We start from the raw sequence: 15,236 nt of genomic DNA on the forward strand, positions 1-15,236 counted from the left end.
GAGCCTGATGTGGGACTTGATCCCGGGACTCCAGGATCAGGCCCTAGGCCAAAGGCAGGCACTAAACTGCTGAGCCACCCAGGGATCTCTGGCATCCCTGATTGATACAGTTAGTTTTTCCTGTTTTGAACTCTAGAGAAATTGAATCTCACTACCTATAGTCTTTTGTCATCCTTTCCCACTATTATTTGTAAAATTCATCCAAGTTGTTGCTTACAGCTCTTGTTTGGTCATTTTCATTACTGTATAAGTAGTACATATGACCACACCACAATCTCTGTATCTGTTTTCCTATTGTTGGACTTGTGGATTGATTTTTCATGTTTGACTGTTGAGCAATGCTTTCGCAAACACACACTACTGTCCATGTGCATGAGTTTTTCCAGGATATTTTCCTGGGGTGGATTCCTGGGTCCTATGATGTGTATGTTGTAAACTTAATATTAGATAATGTTTTTCTAGGGGATTAAGCCTGTTTTTCCTAGGCGATTGAACCAATTAAAAACCCCTGCAGCAGTAATATGCAAAAGTTTCTATTGCTTTACTTCCTTGCCAAGAGTGATTAATCATGATTGGTCAGTTAAAGAGAGACAAGATGAGGGCAGCCCAGGTGGCTCAGCAGTTTAGCACCACCTTCAGCCCAGCCCTGATTCTGGAGACCCAGGATCGAGTCCGAATTGGGCTCCCTGCATGGAGCCTGCTTCTCCCTCTGCCTGTGTCTCTGCCCACCTCCTCCCGCCTCTGTCCTTCATGAGTAAATAAATAAAATCTTAAAAAAAAAAAAAAGAGACAAGATGGGAGGAGGAGGAAGGTTATTTCAGACATACAAGAAGCAATGAGAACAAGAGGGTATGATGAGTTTGGAAGGAAATTGCAAATATACTTGTATGACACTAAGTTAGGAACCTGTGGGAAAGTGGTGGGAATGAGAGTGGAAGTGTGTGATGTGCTGAGGAGTTTGGTCTTTATTCTAAAAGCAATGAAGCGGGCAAAAGACATCAAATCTACAATTTCTAAAAATTTGCTGTGACAGCTATGTGGAGGATGAGGAGGTGAGGCCCCAAAGGGAGCTTAACTACTCTAATCCAAGGAGAAATGAAAGAACGCAAAGTCAAAGAGGATAGATTCCAGAGGTGCTTAGACTGAGGTCAACAGCTTTGCCAGTTCTGTTGAATGTAGGGAAGGGAGAAGGGAGGCAGGAGTCTTTTTTTTTTTTTTTTTTTAAGATTTTATTTATTTATTCATAGACACAGAGGCAGAGACACAGGGAGAGGGAGAGGGAGAAGGAGGCTCATGCAGGGAGCCCGATGTGGGATTCGATCCCAGGTCTCCAGGATCACACCCCAGGCTGCAGGCGGCGCCAAACCGCTGCGCCAAACAGCTGCGCCACTGGGGCTGCCCGGGAAGCAGGAGTCTTGACTTTTGTTTAGGCAATGATTTCATTCAGTAAGTTGGGGAATTCAGGAAGAGGAGAGTTTGAGGCCAAGGTAGCAATAATGGGGAGTAAAGTTAGTTTTAGACAGTAGCATGTGGGATATCCATAGATAATCTAGTATAGATGCTCAGTAAGTGGCTTGAAGTCAAGAGAAAAGAGTAGGCTGGAAATGTCCTCAGGATAAAGGTGGTATTTGAAGCCATGGGGTTGAATTCAACTGCCTACAGAGTGTCTAAGGAGTATGAAGTAGATGGGTGGGAGAAGAGGACCCTGAAAAAGCATACCAGGAAGGAGCAACTAGAGAAGTAAGAGGTATAAACCAAAAGAAATCAGATTGTGGAAGCTGAGGGAAAAAGGATTTGCAAGAGAAAATCATGACTAGTGTCCAGTGTCCTCAGAAGACACCCAGTGGTTTTTGGAAGATGTGCTTTGCATTTGGCAGTTAGGAAAGACCTGTTCAGGGGTCAGGGTGTTCCAGCCAGGGGAATGCAGAGAGCAAAAGTGATGCCACAGTGGCCTAAGAGCAAACAGGGGGTGAAGAAATGAGGAAAAAATAGATGAGGAGAGCTTTTTAACTCAGCAGTGAATGGAAGCCAAAAGCACATTAGGTAGAGTGGGATGAGGAATGAAGAGAGGGAGGATCTGTGTGTGTTCAAGGTGGGAGGTATTTGTATCTAATCCTGTAGTGAGGGCTGCCTAGTTCAATGGAGGAGAGAAGAAGAATGTCTCTGAAACTGCAGCATGAGGACACAGAAACATGTAGAGGGACTCAACATCCGATAGGAGGTGGCTATCCTATTGCTGAAAAGGGAGACAAGGTGGAAAAATTTGGCACAGTCTGAAAAACATTTGTAGGGATGAAGGTTTTCAGAGACAAGACATTGAGGAGTTCCTAGCATTTAATATTCTCTTGTCTCTTAAAGAAAAGGCATATTCTTGGGTTGAGGAAGGATGAACGTTAATGGTTAATATGCAGTTTGTATTACACCATTGTAGAACTTAATTTGACCACCTGCTAACTATGAAGTGTCTCTGAACAAATGCCAGTGCTAAGAAGCCATAGCTCTGCCATTGTAGAATCTTAAAGGAAATTCAAAGATTTCCTATTCTGTTGTGTATGAAAACAGTTAAGTTTTATAATTATGTAATGCTTCTACCTATCTTCTTTCTCTAGTAAAGCAAATTTTCTTTGTATATAGTATTCATGTGATCATAATTTCCAAAATGACTTCCCCCTAAACTCCTGTAGTCAAAGAACTGTTCATGGGAAGAAGGAAAGACAATGAGTGTTTTGTGTGTATCTTAGTTTCCTTTAGTCAGAGACCATCAAGCATATACCTATAGTTGAACCAGTTGAGTTTATTACTCATTGCAGCAAAGAGAATGGACATTGTATGATACCATAGGGGATCTCAGTAAGCTGGTGTTAGACTTATCATAGAATTTGGGCTTTGGTTGGATAATTTCAGGAAGGGTCTGGGGGAAGCAAGGACTTGCTCTGTATTGGGTGCTGTTAAGGAAGGGCAATTCTTTGAGCATCTCATTAAATCTTACAGAGAGCACAGAGTAGATTGAGGAAAAAGCTGTAATTGAAAAAAAAAAAGTGGCAGTCACTCATTGAGTGCAAGAGAGGGATATCTGGTATTTAGTGGACTGTACAGTGAACTTGTTTTTGTGTCACTTTACCATAGTCTCAGAGTGACTTTATTTGATACAGATATTCTATGGGATTATATCCCAGAGAAGAACACAGGTCAGTCTGTGAGCATCAGAGCAGCTTATGATAATATTGAGATCTAGCTGTTAATGTCAGATCAATTCTGGACTAAAGAGACAGTTTTATTTTTCGTATTTATGTGTGTATTATATCTGTATGTGCATGTTTATATATTAGTTTAACTCTAATTTATAAATGAGATGCTTATCTTTTCCTTTCTTGGGTGAATATAGTTTGTATTGGCAAAAATCCTTTTATTTATTTATTTATTTATTTATTTATTTATTTATTTATTTTTTATTTTTAAACACTTCTTTTTTTATTTTTATTTTTATTTTTTTTTTTTTTTTTTTTTTTTTAAATTTTTATTTATTTATGATAGTCCCAGAGAGAGAGAGAGGCGCAGAGACACAGGCAGAGGGAGAAGCAGGCTCCATGCACCGGGAGCCCGATGTGGGATTCGATCCCGGGTCTCCAGGATCGCGCCCTGGGCCAAAGGCAGGCGCCAAACTGCTGCGCCACCCAGGGATCCCAACACTTCTTTTTTTAAATTTTTATTTATTTATTCATGAGAGAGGGAGGCAGAGGGAGAAGCAGGCTCCATGCCGGGAGCCTGACGTGGGACTTGATCCCAGGACTCCAGGATTGCACCCTGGAGCAAAGGCAGGCGCCAAACCGCTGAGCCACCCAGGGATCCCTGGCAAAAATCCTTTTAAAAATCCTTTCAGGATGTAGTATTTTACAAGTATATAAAATTCATTACTTTAGAATGAAGAATTCATTACTTTAGAATTACTTTCAGCTGTATCAATAGCATAAAATGCGCTGCTGTTTGTTATGTTATTGGGGAATGAGCAGAAAACACAAGATTCTTGCATTGATCCAAGTAGGCAGTGGGTGGTGGTGAGAGCTCAGAGGGTGGACGTTTTGAGAAATATTTAGAAAATAGAATGGACAGAGCTTGATTTCAAAATGTAGTATATAGGGAAGCCACAAGAGTGAAGGATGATGCCTAAGGTTTCTAGCTGAGTAAGTTTCAGGGAAGTAATGTTCCTACCAGGATGGGAAGGAAGGAGGAAGTGACAAGTTGGTGGGGGGGTAACATATCTCTATAGTAGCAAGAATCTGGTTGAAGGGCGGCTGATTGGTTCTAATCAATCTTACAGGTGCTTAGCACCTAACAATAATAATTTGCTGTTTTGTTAACAGCAAGAGCTATAACTACCCACGGAACCAAAATCTTAAATTGTTTTGTCAACATGTTCTCTCCTAATAGGCAAATCTATGTAATTGACAAAATTACCATCAGGAGATTGTTTGATCAGGGTGGGGACATCACAAAGGAAGCTAGCCTGGGTATCTTGGTTGCTGTGGTTACCAAGGTATGACCTCTCTATTGCAGGGCTTTATGTGCCCAGTATATGGAAACACAGGTGTGACCTCAAAACTGTGTCTTGAACCATTGTGCTGAAATGTGGTATGCCAAGGATGCCAACATGGGTATCTGCTGGTTCAAAACTTTACATATTATAGAACTGATGTAGGAGTTTTTAATAGAAACAATATGAAGGGAGGAGGAGAGAGAAGGAATTAAAATGTATCTGTAACTACATATAAACAAATTAAAAGACAGACATCCTTTTTTTATAATAAATTTATTTTTTATTGGTGTTCAATTTGCCAACATACAGAATAACACCCAGTGCTCATCCCGTCAAGTGCCCCCCTCAGTGCCCGTCACCCATTCACCCCCACCCCCCGCCCTCCTCCCCTTCCACCACCCCTAGTTGTTTCCCAGAGTTAGCAGTCTTTATGTTCTGTCTCCCTTTCTGATATTTCCCACACATTTCTTCTCCCTTCCCTTATATTCCCTTTCACTATTTTTTGTATTCCCCAAATGAATGAGACCATATAATGTTTGTCCTTCTCTGATTGACTTACTTCACTCAGCATAATACCCTCCAGTTCCATCCACGTTGAAACAAATGGTGGGTATTTGTCGTTTCTAATGGCTGAGGAATATTCCATTGTATACATAGACCACAGCTTCTTTGTCCCTTTATCTTTCGATGGACACCAAGGCTCCTTCCACAGTTTGGCTATTGTGGACATTGCTGCTAGAAACATCGGGGTGCAGGTGTCCCGGCGTTTCACTGCATCCGTATCTTTGGGGTAAATCCCCAACAGTGCAATTGCTGGGTTGTAGGGCAGGTCTATTTTTATCTCTTTGAGGAACCTCCACACAGTTTCCCAGAGTGGCTGCACCAGTTCACATTCCCACCAACAGTGTAAAAGGGTTCCCTTTTCTCTGCATCCTCTCCAACATTTGTGGTTTCCTGCCTTGTTAATTTTCCCCATTCTCACTGGTATGAGGTGGGATCTCATTGTGGTTTTGATTTGTATTTCCCTGATGGCCAATGATACAGAGCATTTTCTCATGTGCGTGTTGGCCATGTCTATGTCTTCCTCTGTGAGATTTCTCTTCATGTCTTTTGCCCATTTCATGATTGGATTGTTTGTTTCTTTGCTGTTGAGTTTAAGAAGTTCTTTATAGATCTTGGAAACTAGCCCTTTATCTGATATGTCATTTGCAAATATCTTCTCCCATCCTGTAGGTTGTCTTTGAATTTTGTTGACTGTATCCTTTGCTGTGCAAAAGCTTCTTATCTTGATGAAGTCCCAATAGTTCATTTTTGCTTTTGTTTCTTTTGCCTTCGTGGATGTATCTTGCAAGACGTTACTGTGGCCGAGTTCAAAAAGGGTGTTGCCTGTGTTCTCCGCTAGAATTTTGATGGAATCTTGTCTCACATTTAGATCTTTCATCCATTTTGAGTTTATCTTTGTGTATGGTGAAGGAGAGTGGTCTAGTTTCATTCTTCTGCATGTGGATGTCCAATTTCCCCAGCACCATTTATTGAAGAGACTTTCTTCCAATGGATAGTCTTTCCTCCTTTATCGAATATTAGTTCACCATAAAGTTCAGGGTCCACTTCTGGATTCTCTATTCTGTTCCACTGATCTATGTGTCTGTTTTTGTGCCAGTACCACACTGTCTTGATGACCACAGCTTTGTAGTACAACCTGAAATCTGGCATTGTGATGCCCCCAGATATGGTTTTCTTTTTTAAAATTCCCCTGGCTATTCGGGGTCTTTTCTGATTCCACACAAATCTTAAAATAATTTGTTCTAACTCTCTGAAGAAAGTCCATGGTATTTTGATAGGGATTGCATTAAACGTGTAAATTGCCCAAAAGACAGACATCCTTTACCTATTTTCATTCTGATGTCCTGAACCAGTATAAAGAAGCAAAATACAGATGAATTTAAAAGGCAGCTCATCTCGTTGATATGTCAACTGTGCAGGGTTGATCAAGGAAATCCGACATACTAAATTTCCTCTTGTTTTGTTTCTTTTTAGCACTGTGTTTTCCCTTTATATTGAGAAAAGGCTTTTCCTCAGCTGACAGCTCCCTGCCCTTAAAAAAAAAATTTACTGTCTTTTACTGAAATTTCCTTTTCCTTCTTCCATCTTAATATTTTGAGTCAGAACATGTAATTAAATTTTATTTAGAGCTTTGCAACATGAGTCTTGTGTTCTCTATAAAATTAAAGCAAAATCACAAGTGTTTATTTTTGCTCTTTATAAATGCATGTGATGTGCTATTTTATTAAATTCATATGTATTTGAAATTACATGCCATTTTCCCAGATGATTACACTGTGAAAAGTCATTTTAGATAAACCTACAGAGATGGAAAATCTCTATCTAAATGGCGATGGTTGTGCTAGCTTTCAGATTAGTGGTGTGGAAGCAGCAGTAGAACCTGTGACTGGTTCCCCAGTTTTCTTGGACAGTGGCATAATTTTGCCTTTAAATAGAAGGCATTACTCCTCTTTTTAGGCCCTTCTTATATGCCTGATCTGTTACTGAATTGTTCATGTGCCTTTGGGAGTCTCTAAGTTCTCCATTCATCAGGATTTTAAGAACATCCTGATAATAGTTAAATATGATATTTATATTAATTTTTCCTCAGGAATTGCCTTTTACTGTTTTTGGTTATTTTTGTTTTAAGCATGAACCGCACTTACGGCTTGTATCATATAATTATTCTATTAAGTGCGAGACTGTTATACTGAATATGTGAAAAAGTACCTGATTCTTTTTGAGTTAGAGGGTATCTTAGAGAAAATCTTAGAGTGTAATCCTCTTGCTTTGTGTGCCAAACAGGTGAGGATAAAAGAATTGGGTGACTTCTGAGTTTCCTGAAAGAAAAATTATGATTTTTAAACATATAATTATGAATTATGATTTTCAACATATAATTATAAAAATCATTATTTTTCCAACTATAATTTTGGAACTTAAAAGTAATGAACATTGAGTTAGTAAACCAATGGATAAATAGTATAGTTTTAGTGTTTTACTCAATAAAAATTAAGCAGAAGGCAGCATGAATAATGAACACATTTTTATTTTGTTAAAAGATTATTTATTTTATTTTTTTTAAAGATTTATTTATTTATTCATGAGAGAGAGAGAGAGAGAGGGGTAGAGATACAGGCAGAGGGAGAAGCAGGCTCCACACCGGGAGCCCGACGTGGGACTCGATCCCGGGACTCCAGGATCACGCCCTGGGCCAAAGGCAGGCGCGAAACCGCTGAGCCACCCAGGGATCCCTCTTTCTTCAATGATACTACGACTAAATATATTTTAGGCAGCTATGTGAAGATGGAGCCATCATTCTTCAATTAGGACTGAAATTTGTAGTTGAAAGGAGAAAAATGGTTTTATTTCTTTCTATGGATATATTATTATATATATATATTATTTTGTGATATAATTATTTCTTCTAGAATGAGATTTTTTTTTTAAAGTTACGTTAGTGAATGGTTTGGGGATTAGGAAGTACTCTAGAATTCAGCTGATTCAACAGCTTCAAGTCATAGACAATGATAATAGGAACCAAAGTGCAGAGGAATTATACAGGGTGATGTATTTGATCAGAGTAAAGCCCAAGTCTTTCTTGTCTTATTTGTCTAGTGCTTTCATTCTGTAATGTGTGTTATTCCCTCTCTCAAAACCAATCCAGATGTTTAAATAGAAAGGGAAGGTAGTATGCAGAATGCCAAGGAAAAGGATGTGAATCCCCCTTTCAGTGAACCTGTTAAGTTTAGGAGTTCACTTAATGGGTCTCCAGCCTTTGTTCTTAAGATACAGTGCTTCTGTGGTGGGATAATCATTCTAATAAAACTGATTTTTTGCTTTTTAGGTGAGAGTTACGTGTGTGCATCAAATGAACCATTTCGTAAAGTTGATTACACCAAAAATATTAACCCGAACTGGTCTGTGAACATCAAGGGTGGGACAACTCGAGCCTTGGCTGCTCCCTCCTCCGTGAAGAGTGAAGTGAAAGAAAGTAAAGATTTCATCAAACCCAAATTAGTGACTGTGATTCGAAGTGGAGTGAAGCCTAGAAAAGCTGTGCGGATCCTTCTAAATAAGAAGACTGCTCATTCCTTTGAACAGGTCTTGACAGATATCACCGAAGCCATTAAACTAGATTCAGGGGTGGTCAAGAGGCTCTGCACACTGGACGGAAAGCAGGTAAGACGTTTACTAGCCCCCAGCTCTCCATCTTACTTTTAAACTGTCCCCGTGTCATGGTGATTGCATACTTGACAGTAAGAGTTTTGTAGTCTCTAGAAATTATTCTAGTACTCCTATTTGAGAGGGGGGTGTGTGTGTGTGTATTAGCTTTTATCATGAAAAATGTAAGTGGCTTACCTATGTCTTTGCTCAAATATCTCAAAAGTGTGGAGAAATCTGTACTTCTTATGGTCACTGAAAGGGAAATGTAAACAACTTTTTTTTTTAGTTTGTATTTAAATAATTCCAGTTAACATACGGCATGGTATTAGTTTCCACTGTACAGTATAGCGATTCAGCACTTCTATACAATACCCGGTGTTCATTACAAGTGCCCTCCTTAATCCACATCCCCTGTCCCCACCCACCTCCCCTCTGGTAACCACCAGTTTGTTCTCTGTTGTTGAGAGTCCGTTTCTTGGTTTGCCTCTCTCTCTCTTTTATTTTCTGTTCCTTATTTGTTTCTTAAATTTCTTTTTTTTTTAATTTTTATTTATTTATGATAGTCACACACACAGAGAGGCAGAGACACAGGCAGAGGGAGAAGCAGGCTCCATGCACCGGGAACCCGACATGGGATTCGATCCCGGGTCTCCAGGATTGTGCCCTGGGCCAAAGGCAAGCGCCAAACTGCTGCGCCACCCAGGGATCCCGTTTCTTAAATTTCTATATGAGTGAAATCATATGGCATTTTGTCTTTCTCTGGCTTATTTTGCTTAGCATAATACTCTCTAGCTCCAACCATGTTGTTCCAAATGGCAAGATTTCATTTTTTTTCATGGCTGAGTAATAGTTTATTGTACATATATACCACAAGTATATACCACAATGGACACTTGGGCTCTTGCCATAATTTGGCTATCGTTGACAGTGCCGCTATAACTATCTGAGTGCACGTATCCCTTTGAATTAGTATCTTTGTATTCTTTGGGTAAATACCTCTAGTGTAATTGCTGGATCATATGGTAGTTCAAATTTTAACTTTTTGAATGACTTCCGTGCATTTTCCAGAATGGCTGCACCATTTTGCAGTCCTGCCAACAGTGTAAGAGGGTTCCTTTTCATCCACATCCTTGCCAACACTGCTGTTTCTTGTGTTTTTTATTTTAACCATTCTGACAGGTGTGAGATGGTATCTTACTGTAGTTTTGATTTGTATTTCCCTGATGAAGACTGATGTTGAGCATCTTTTCATGTGTCTGTTGGCCATCTGTATATCTTCTTTTGAAAAATATCTATTCATGTCTTTTGCCCATTTTTTAATTGGATTACTTATTTTTTGGATGTCAGGGAAATGTAGACTTCGAGGGAAAAGTGTAACTTCAAGAGGCTTCCTATATTAAATGAGAGGTTCTCTGTTTAAGAATAAGAACACCTATTGACTAGTAGAGTGATTATGGGTTTGGTAAATCACAGGAGTCAAAATTAAAGATATTTAACATTTTTAGAAAAGCCTTTCCTCCCCACCTACATGTGATATGGAAAATGCATTTCAAAAAAGTCCTTTCATAGGGATCCCTGGGTGGCGCAGCAGTTTAGCGCCTGCCTTTGGCCCAGGGTGCGATCCTGGAGACCCAGGATCGAGTCCCACGTCGGGTTCCTGGTGCATGGAGCCTGCTTCTCCCTCTGCCTGTGTCTCTGCCTCTCTCTCTCTCTCTCTCTGTGATGACTATCATAAATAAATAAAAATTTAAAAAAATTAAAAAAAAAACAAAAAAAAAAACAAAAAAGTACTTTCATAAGAATGTCTGTGTGAATTTCATAGGGCACAGTGGGGAGCTATTTAATCAGGATTTCTTTTCTGTTTTTTTGTTTTGTTTTGTTTTTTTTTTTGTTTTTTTAAGAGAGAGATAGTGCACGTGTGTGTGGAGGGGGGTGGAGAAGAGGGAGAGGGAGAGAGAATTCCAAGTAGGTTCCACACCCAGCACACAGCCCGAAATGGGGTTCAGTGTCACAACCCCTGAGATCATGACCTGAACTGAAATCAAGAGTCTGACACTTAACCAACTGAACCACCCAGATGCCCCGTTAATCAACATTTCTGAAAAATATACACAAATTACATAGGAAAAAGCAAGCCAAATTATGGTAATAACATACTAGGAAATGTAATGGGCTAATAAGAAAAATTGGGCAAATTTCAAGAATGCACGAATATTGAGTTTTGCCACAATTAGATTATCATTTCTAAAGAGAAACACGTAGCTTCTGAAGTGTATTTTTTCCTAATTTCATTAAATTGTTTGTATTCACACTGTGTTAAACATTATAGTTTCCAGCATTCAATTTGTTTCTTCATCCCATTTTGTTTTCTCCCTATAACACACTTAATTTATTCTGAAGTGTTCAGCTGGTATGGTGCTAAGAATGAAACACTGGAGCAGTGCCTTCTGGAAAAACACAAAGTAGTTTTCTAATTTCCTAACACCAGATCTAGTTAGTCGATTGCCTCCTGAAACATAAACAAAATTTAAAAAAAATAGGTTCTAAAAATTCCAGTAGAGTAAGGTTATAATGACTTTTCTGATTAATTAAATAGACTATTGGAAAGCATGACACTTCATAGCAGTCTGCCCAAGATAGGTTTCACAGGATGAATGGAAAGAGATGCTTTAAAAAGTGAGTTAATAGCACAGCACGACACAAAACAACTTAAGATTCATTCTGCAAGTAAATGAAAATGAATTAGAATAAAAGATTTGGTTAAGTCAAATAACTAATTCTTGGTTGACACAGGAAGACAGGAAATATAGAGACAAACATTTAAGACACTTAACAAAAAGAAAAATGGAAATCATAAATATGCCAAATTCAAAAACCTGAATGTCAGTCATATGAACAGTAAATGCAGATGAGATTTTAAAAATTGAGACTCTGACTTAGAAATCTCTAAATGAATATTATTCAGGGAAAATGGAAGTGAAATGCAGAAGTTGAACATCTAATTGAAATGGGTAATCATTGAAATTTTAATAATTATCCAAAAAAAAGTATCTTCAGAAAGACTCCAGACTAGAAATATCAATATGTAAAAATGTTAACTAAAGCACAAGCAACCCCAAATAAACCACATATTAAAGAAGACTACATTGCTAAGAGTAGGACTTAATGACAGGAACTAAAGAAAGAAACATCTTTATACATGAGATCTAGAGAATAAAGCATAATGGTACATGGAATCCCAGAAATGCTACAGAGACATTTGATAAAATACAAAATTGACATTCAGTTAAAGATTCTGTAACAAATGGAAGGTGAGTTCTCTAATACACTTCTAAAAAATACTATCTGAAACAAAAAGCCTATGTATTTGGTGTAAACAAATACATACACCACTGGAAGTATTTCTATGACTGTCTCGTTTCTATGGGATAATCGTCTGGCAGCACCACTATTCAACGTTCTTCTATATATTCTCCTTAATTTTAATTTATAGTTTAATTTCAATTTCAATAAGAATCTAAATGAGATTTTTTGGGGGTGGAGGGAAGAATAACCTAAGTGATTTCAAAAGCTAATCTGGAAAAAGAGGCAGGAGAATTTTGGAAATAATGATTAATGGGCTCTTACGCTACCAGATATTAAATCATCATCCTTATACCATAGCAAAAATAAATTCCAGGTGTTTTGAAAATATAGATGTCAAAAAAAAAAAAAAAGAAAATATAGATGTCAAATGAAACAAAAGAACTAAAAGAAAATATGTCAATAGGTTGAAATGGGAAAGGATTTTTCTAAGCATAAAAATTTTGGAAAATCACAAGGGGAAGGTTGACTGGACAACGTAAAATATAAAAACTTCTAGATGTCATAAGCAAGGTTTATATCTTTTATATTGAGTTATAGTAGTTTATTTTATTTTATTTTTTTAAAAAAAATTATTGGGCAGCCCCGGTGGCGCAGCAGTTTAGTGCCGCCTGCAGCCTGGGGTGTGATCCTGGAGACCCCGGGATCGAGTCCCACGTCGGGCTCTCTGCATGGAGCCTGCTTCTCCCTCTGCCTGTGTCTCTGCCTCTCCCTCTCTGTGTGCCTCTCATGAATTAATAAATAAAATCTTTAAAAAAATTATTTATATATTTATTCATGAGATTGCTAAACCGCTGAGCCACCTGGGCTGCCCTTAGAGTAGTTTAAAATGAAAAAAACAACATTGTAATGCAAGATGGGTAAAAAAGGACACAGACTACTTGAAAAGATTGAACATTTTTTATACTTATTATTTATAATTCTATCTCTAAAAAAAATTAGAGCAATGGGATATTTTTGATATTTAAAATGGACAGGTTTTTAAAAATGTTTATTATTTGTGGATATGCAGTGAATTGGCATTTTCAAAGAATGATGGAAGTATGCATTTCATAATCTTTATGGAAAGCAATTTGTTTTGTGCAATTATACAAATGTTCTTGCTATTTGAACTTGTAAATTAAGTTCTAGGAATTTATCCAAAATAACCTGAAATGTAAATATAATTATGCATAGGAATTTTCATTTCAGCAATAAGAGCAAAAGATTGAAAACAATTTAAAATCCCTAATATAGACAACAACTAATTGATATTACTGTAGAATATAGTCATGGCCATTGAAAATTATGTTTGGAGGATATGTAAAGACTTAGGAAAATGTTGAGTGGAAAGAAAAAAAAAACTGTAGTATGTTTTCAATTTTGTGTTAAGAAAGAAAAGTAGAGGGAATTTTTTTTAAACTAATTTAGAAGGAAACACAATTATAGTTGTCATCAGAAATCAGAAGTTTGCTGTTCTGATTTCCACTACTTTTTCATGTCTGCTTAGAAGCAAAAAAAAGTCAAGCACCAAGATGGAAAACAAGACTGATTTCAATCAGTTGTAAAAATTAAAGCATTATGAGTTAATCCTTAAAATTTTAGCATGTTGGCTATAAAATGTTACAAGAATTACTTTTATCACTATTTATGTCTTATAGAACTTACATTATTTCCAATGTGCAAAGCAAAGAGGTATCTTAAGACTTTTATTTATTTTGTTTCCTAAAACGTTTATTTTTAAATATTTTATTATTCATGAGAGACAGAGAGAGAGAGAGAGAGAGAGAGAGAGAGAGGCAGAGACACAGGCGGAGGGAGAAGCAGGCTCCATGCAGGGAGCCCGATGCAGGACTCAAACCTGGTACTCCAGGACCATGTCCCGAGCCAAAGGCAGACACTCAACCACTTAGCCACCCAGGAGTCCCTTCTTAAAACTTCTAAATAAAATATTTCTCTGGAAAAATTATGGATTTTACTTTTGATAGACACGCTTTGGATGTTGTATTTTTTTTTTATTTTTTATTTATTTATGATAGTCACACACACAGAGAGAGAGGCAGAGACACAGGCAGAGGGAGAAGCAGGCTCCATGCACCAGGAGCCCGACGTGGGATTTGATCCCGGGTCTCCAGGATCACTCCCTGGGCCAAAGGCAGGCGCCAAGCCACTGCGCCACCCAGGGATCCCTGGATGTTGTATTTTCAGAGTGCCAGGTATCCTTAAATACTATAGTTTTCTTGGCATGCTGATAAAAAAACTGGAATTACTATTTAAACTTGAAGTCCAATTTTTGGTTGATATGTGTTACAACGAGAACATTTATTTATTTCTTGCTTTGAAATAGCCTAAGAAATTTGTCTTATGCTTAAGATTAATGCAAACCTTATTTCATAAAATGATCTTTTTTATGGGTATGTAAAACGATCTGTTCTTTGAAAATTTTCAATAAAAGGATAGCTTTGCTTAGGTGAAGAGAAAGGAATGAGAAAGGAACTAAGATCTGTTAAATAAGTTGTTCCTGCACAAAAGTTAGGGTGTCTTAACTTTTATGTTTTTTTTCTTGGTTACTTACTGCTCACATGTGTTGTTTTCATCCTGAATTAATCTGATCTTTAACACAGTAGAGATTTAACAATTTATAGGCAGTTCATCATGAACGGTCACTGATCTCATCCTGACACCTATCCTAGAGTCTTTAAGGGGCCCTGGTGATCTTTTATGGGCTTGAAAGCTTTCCTGATTAAAATATCATTTGCCAGTAGCAATACTGTTGTTAAAACAATGTCCCTTGAACTTACTTCTCTTCCATCAGAATGGATGATCACATCTTCCTAGTAGTATGGACTTCATTCACCAGGTCTGACTTAATTAGTACAACTGACTCATGCATTTTTTATCTCTTTATAAAATCACTTCAACTAAAATAATGTTTTAGGGTTTTGTTTTGTTTTTTTAAGATTTTACTTATTTATGGGAGATAGAGAGACACAGGCAGAGACACAAGCAGGCTCCATGCAGGGAGCCTGACATGGGACTCTCTCCCAGGTCTCCAGGATCCCACCCCGGGCTGAAGGCGGCGCTAAACCGCTGAGCCACTGGAGCTGCCCATGTTTTAGGGTTTTATCCATGTTAACTTTTGTGTTTTCTT

General features: G+C 37.9%; 1 protein-coding gene across 15 annotated transcripts in view; it reads left to right on the plus strand.

Moving 5' to 3' along the window:
• Positions 1 to 15,236, plus strand: part of DCLK2 (doublecortin like kinase 2) — a 245,858-nt gene that overhangs the window by 15,051 nt on the left and 215,571 nt on the right. For all 15 annotated transcript variants that reach the window (XM_077846329.1, XM_077846330.1, XM_077846332.1 and 12 more), the window contains exon 2: positions 8,424 to 8,758. In XM_077846329.1, the coding sequence (XP_077702455.1) occupies positions 8,424 to 8,758 (335 nt within the window). The remainder of the gene's footprint in view (positions 1 to 8,423; positions 8,759 to 15,236) is intronic.

This window comes from Canis aureus, chromosome 13 (genome assembly GCF_053574225.1).
Source record: "Canis aureus isolate CA01 chromosome 13, VMU_Caureus_v.1.0, whole genome shotgun sequence".
NCBI lineage: Eukaryota > Metazoa > Chordata > Mammalia > Carnivora > Canidae > Canis > Canis aureus.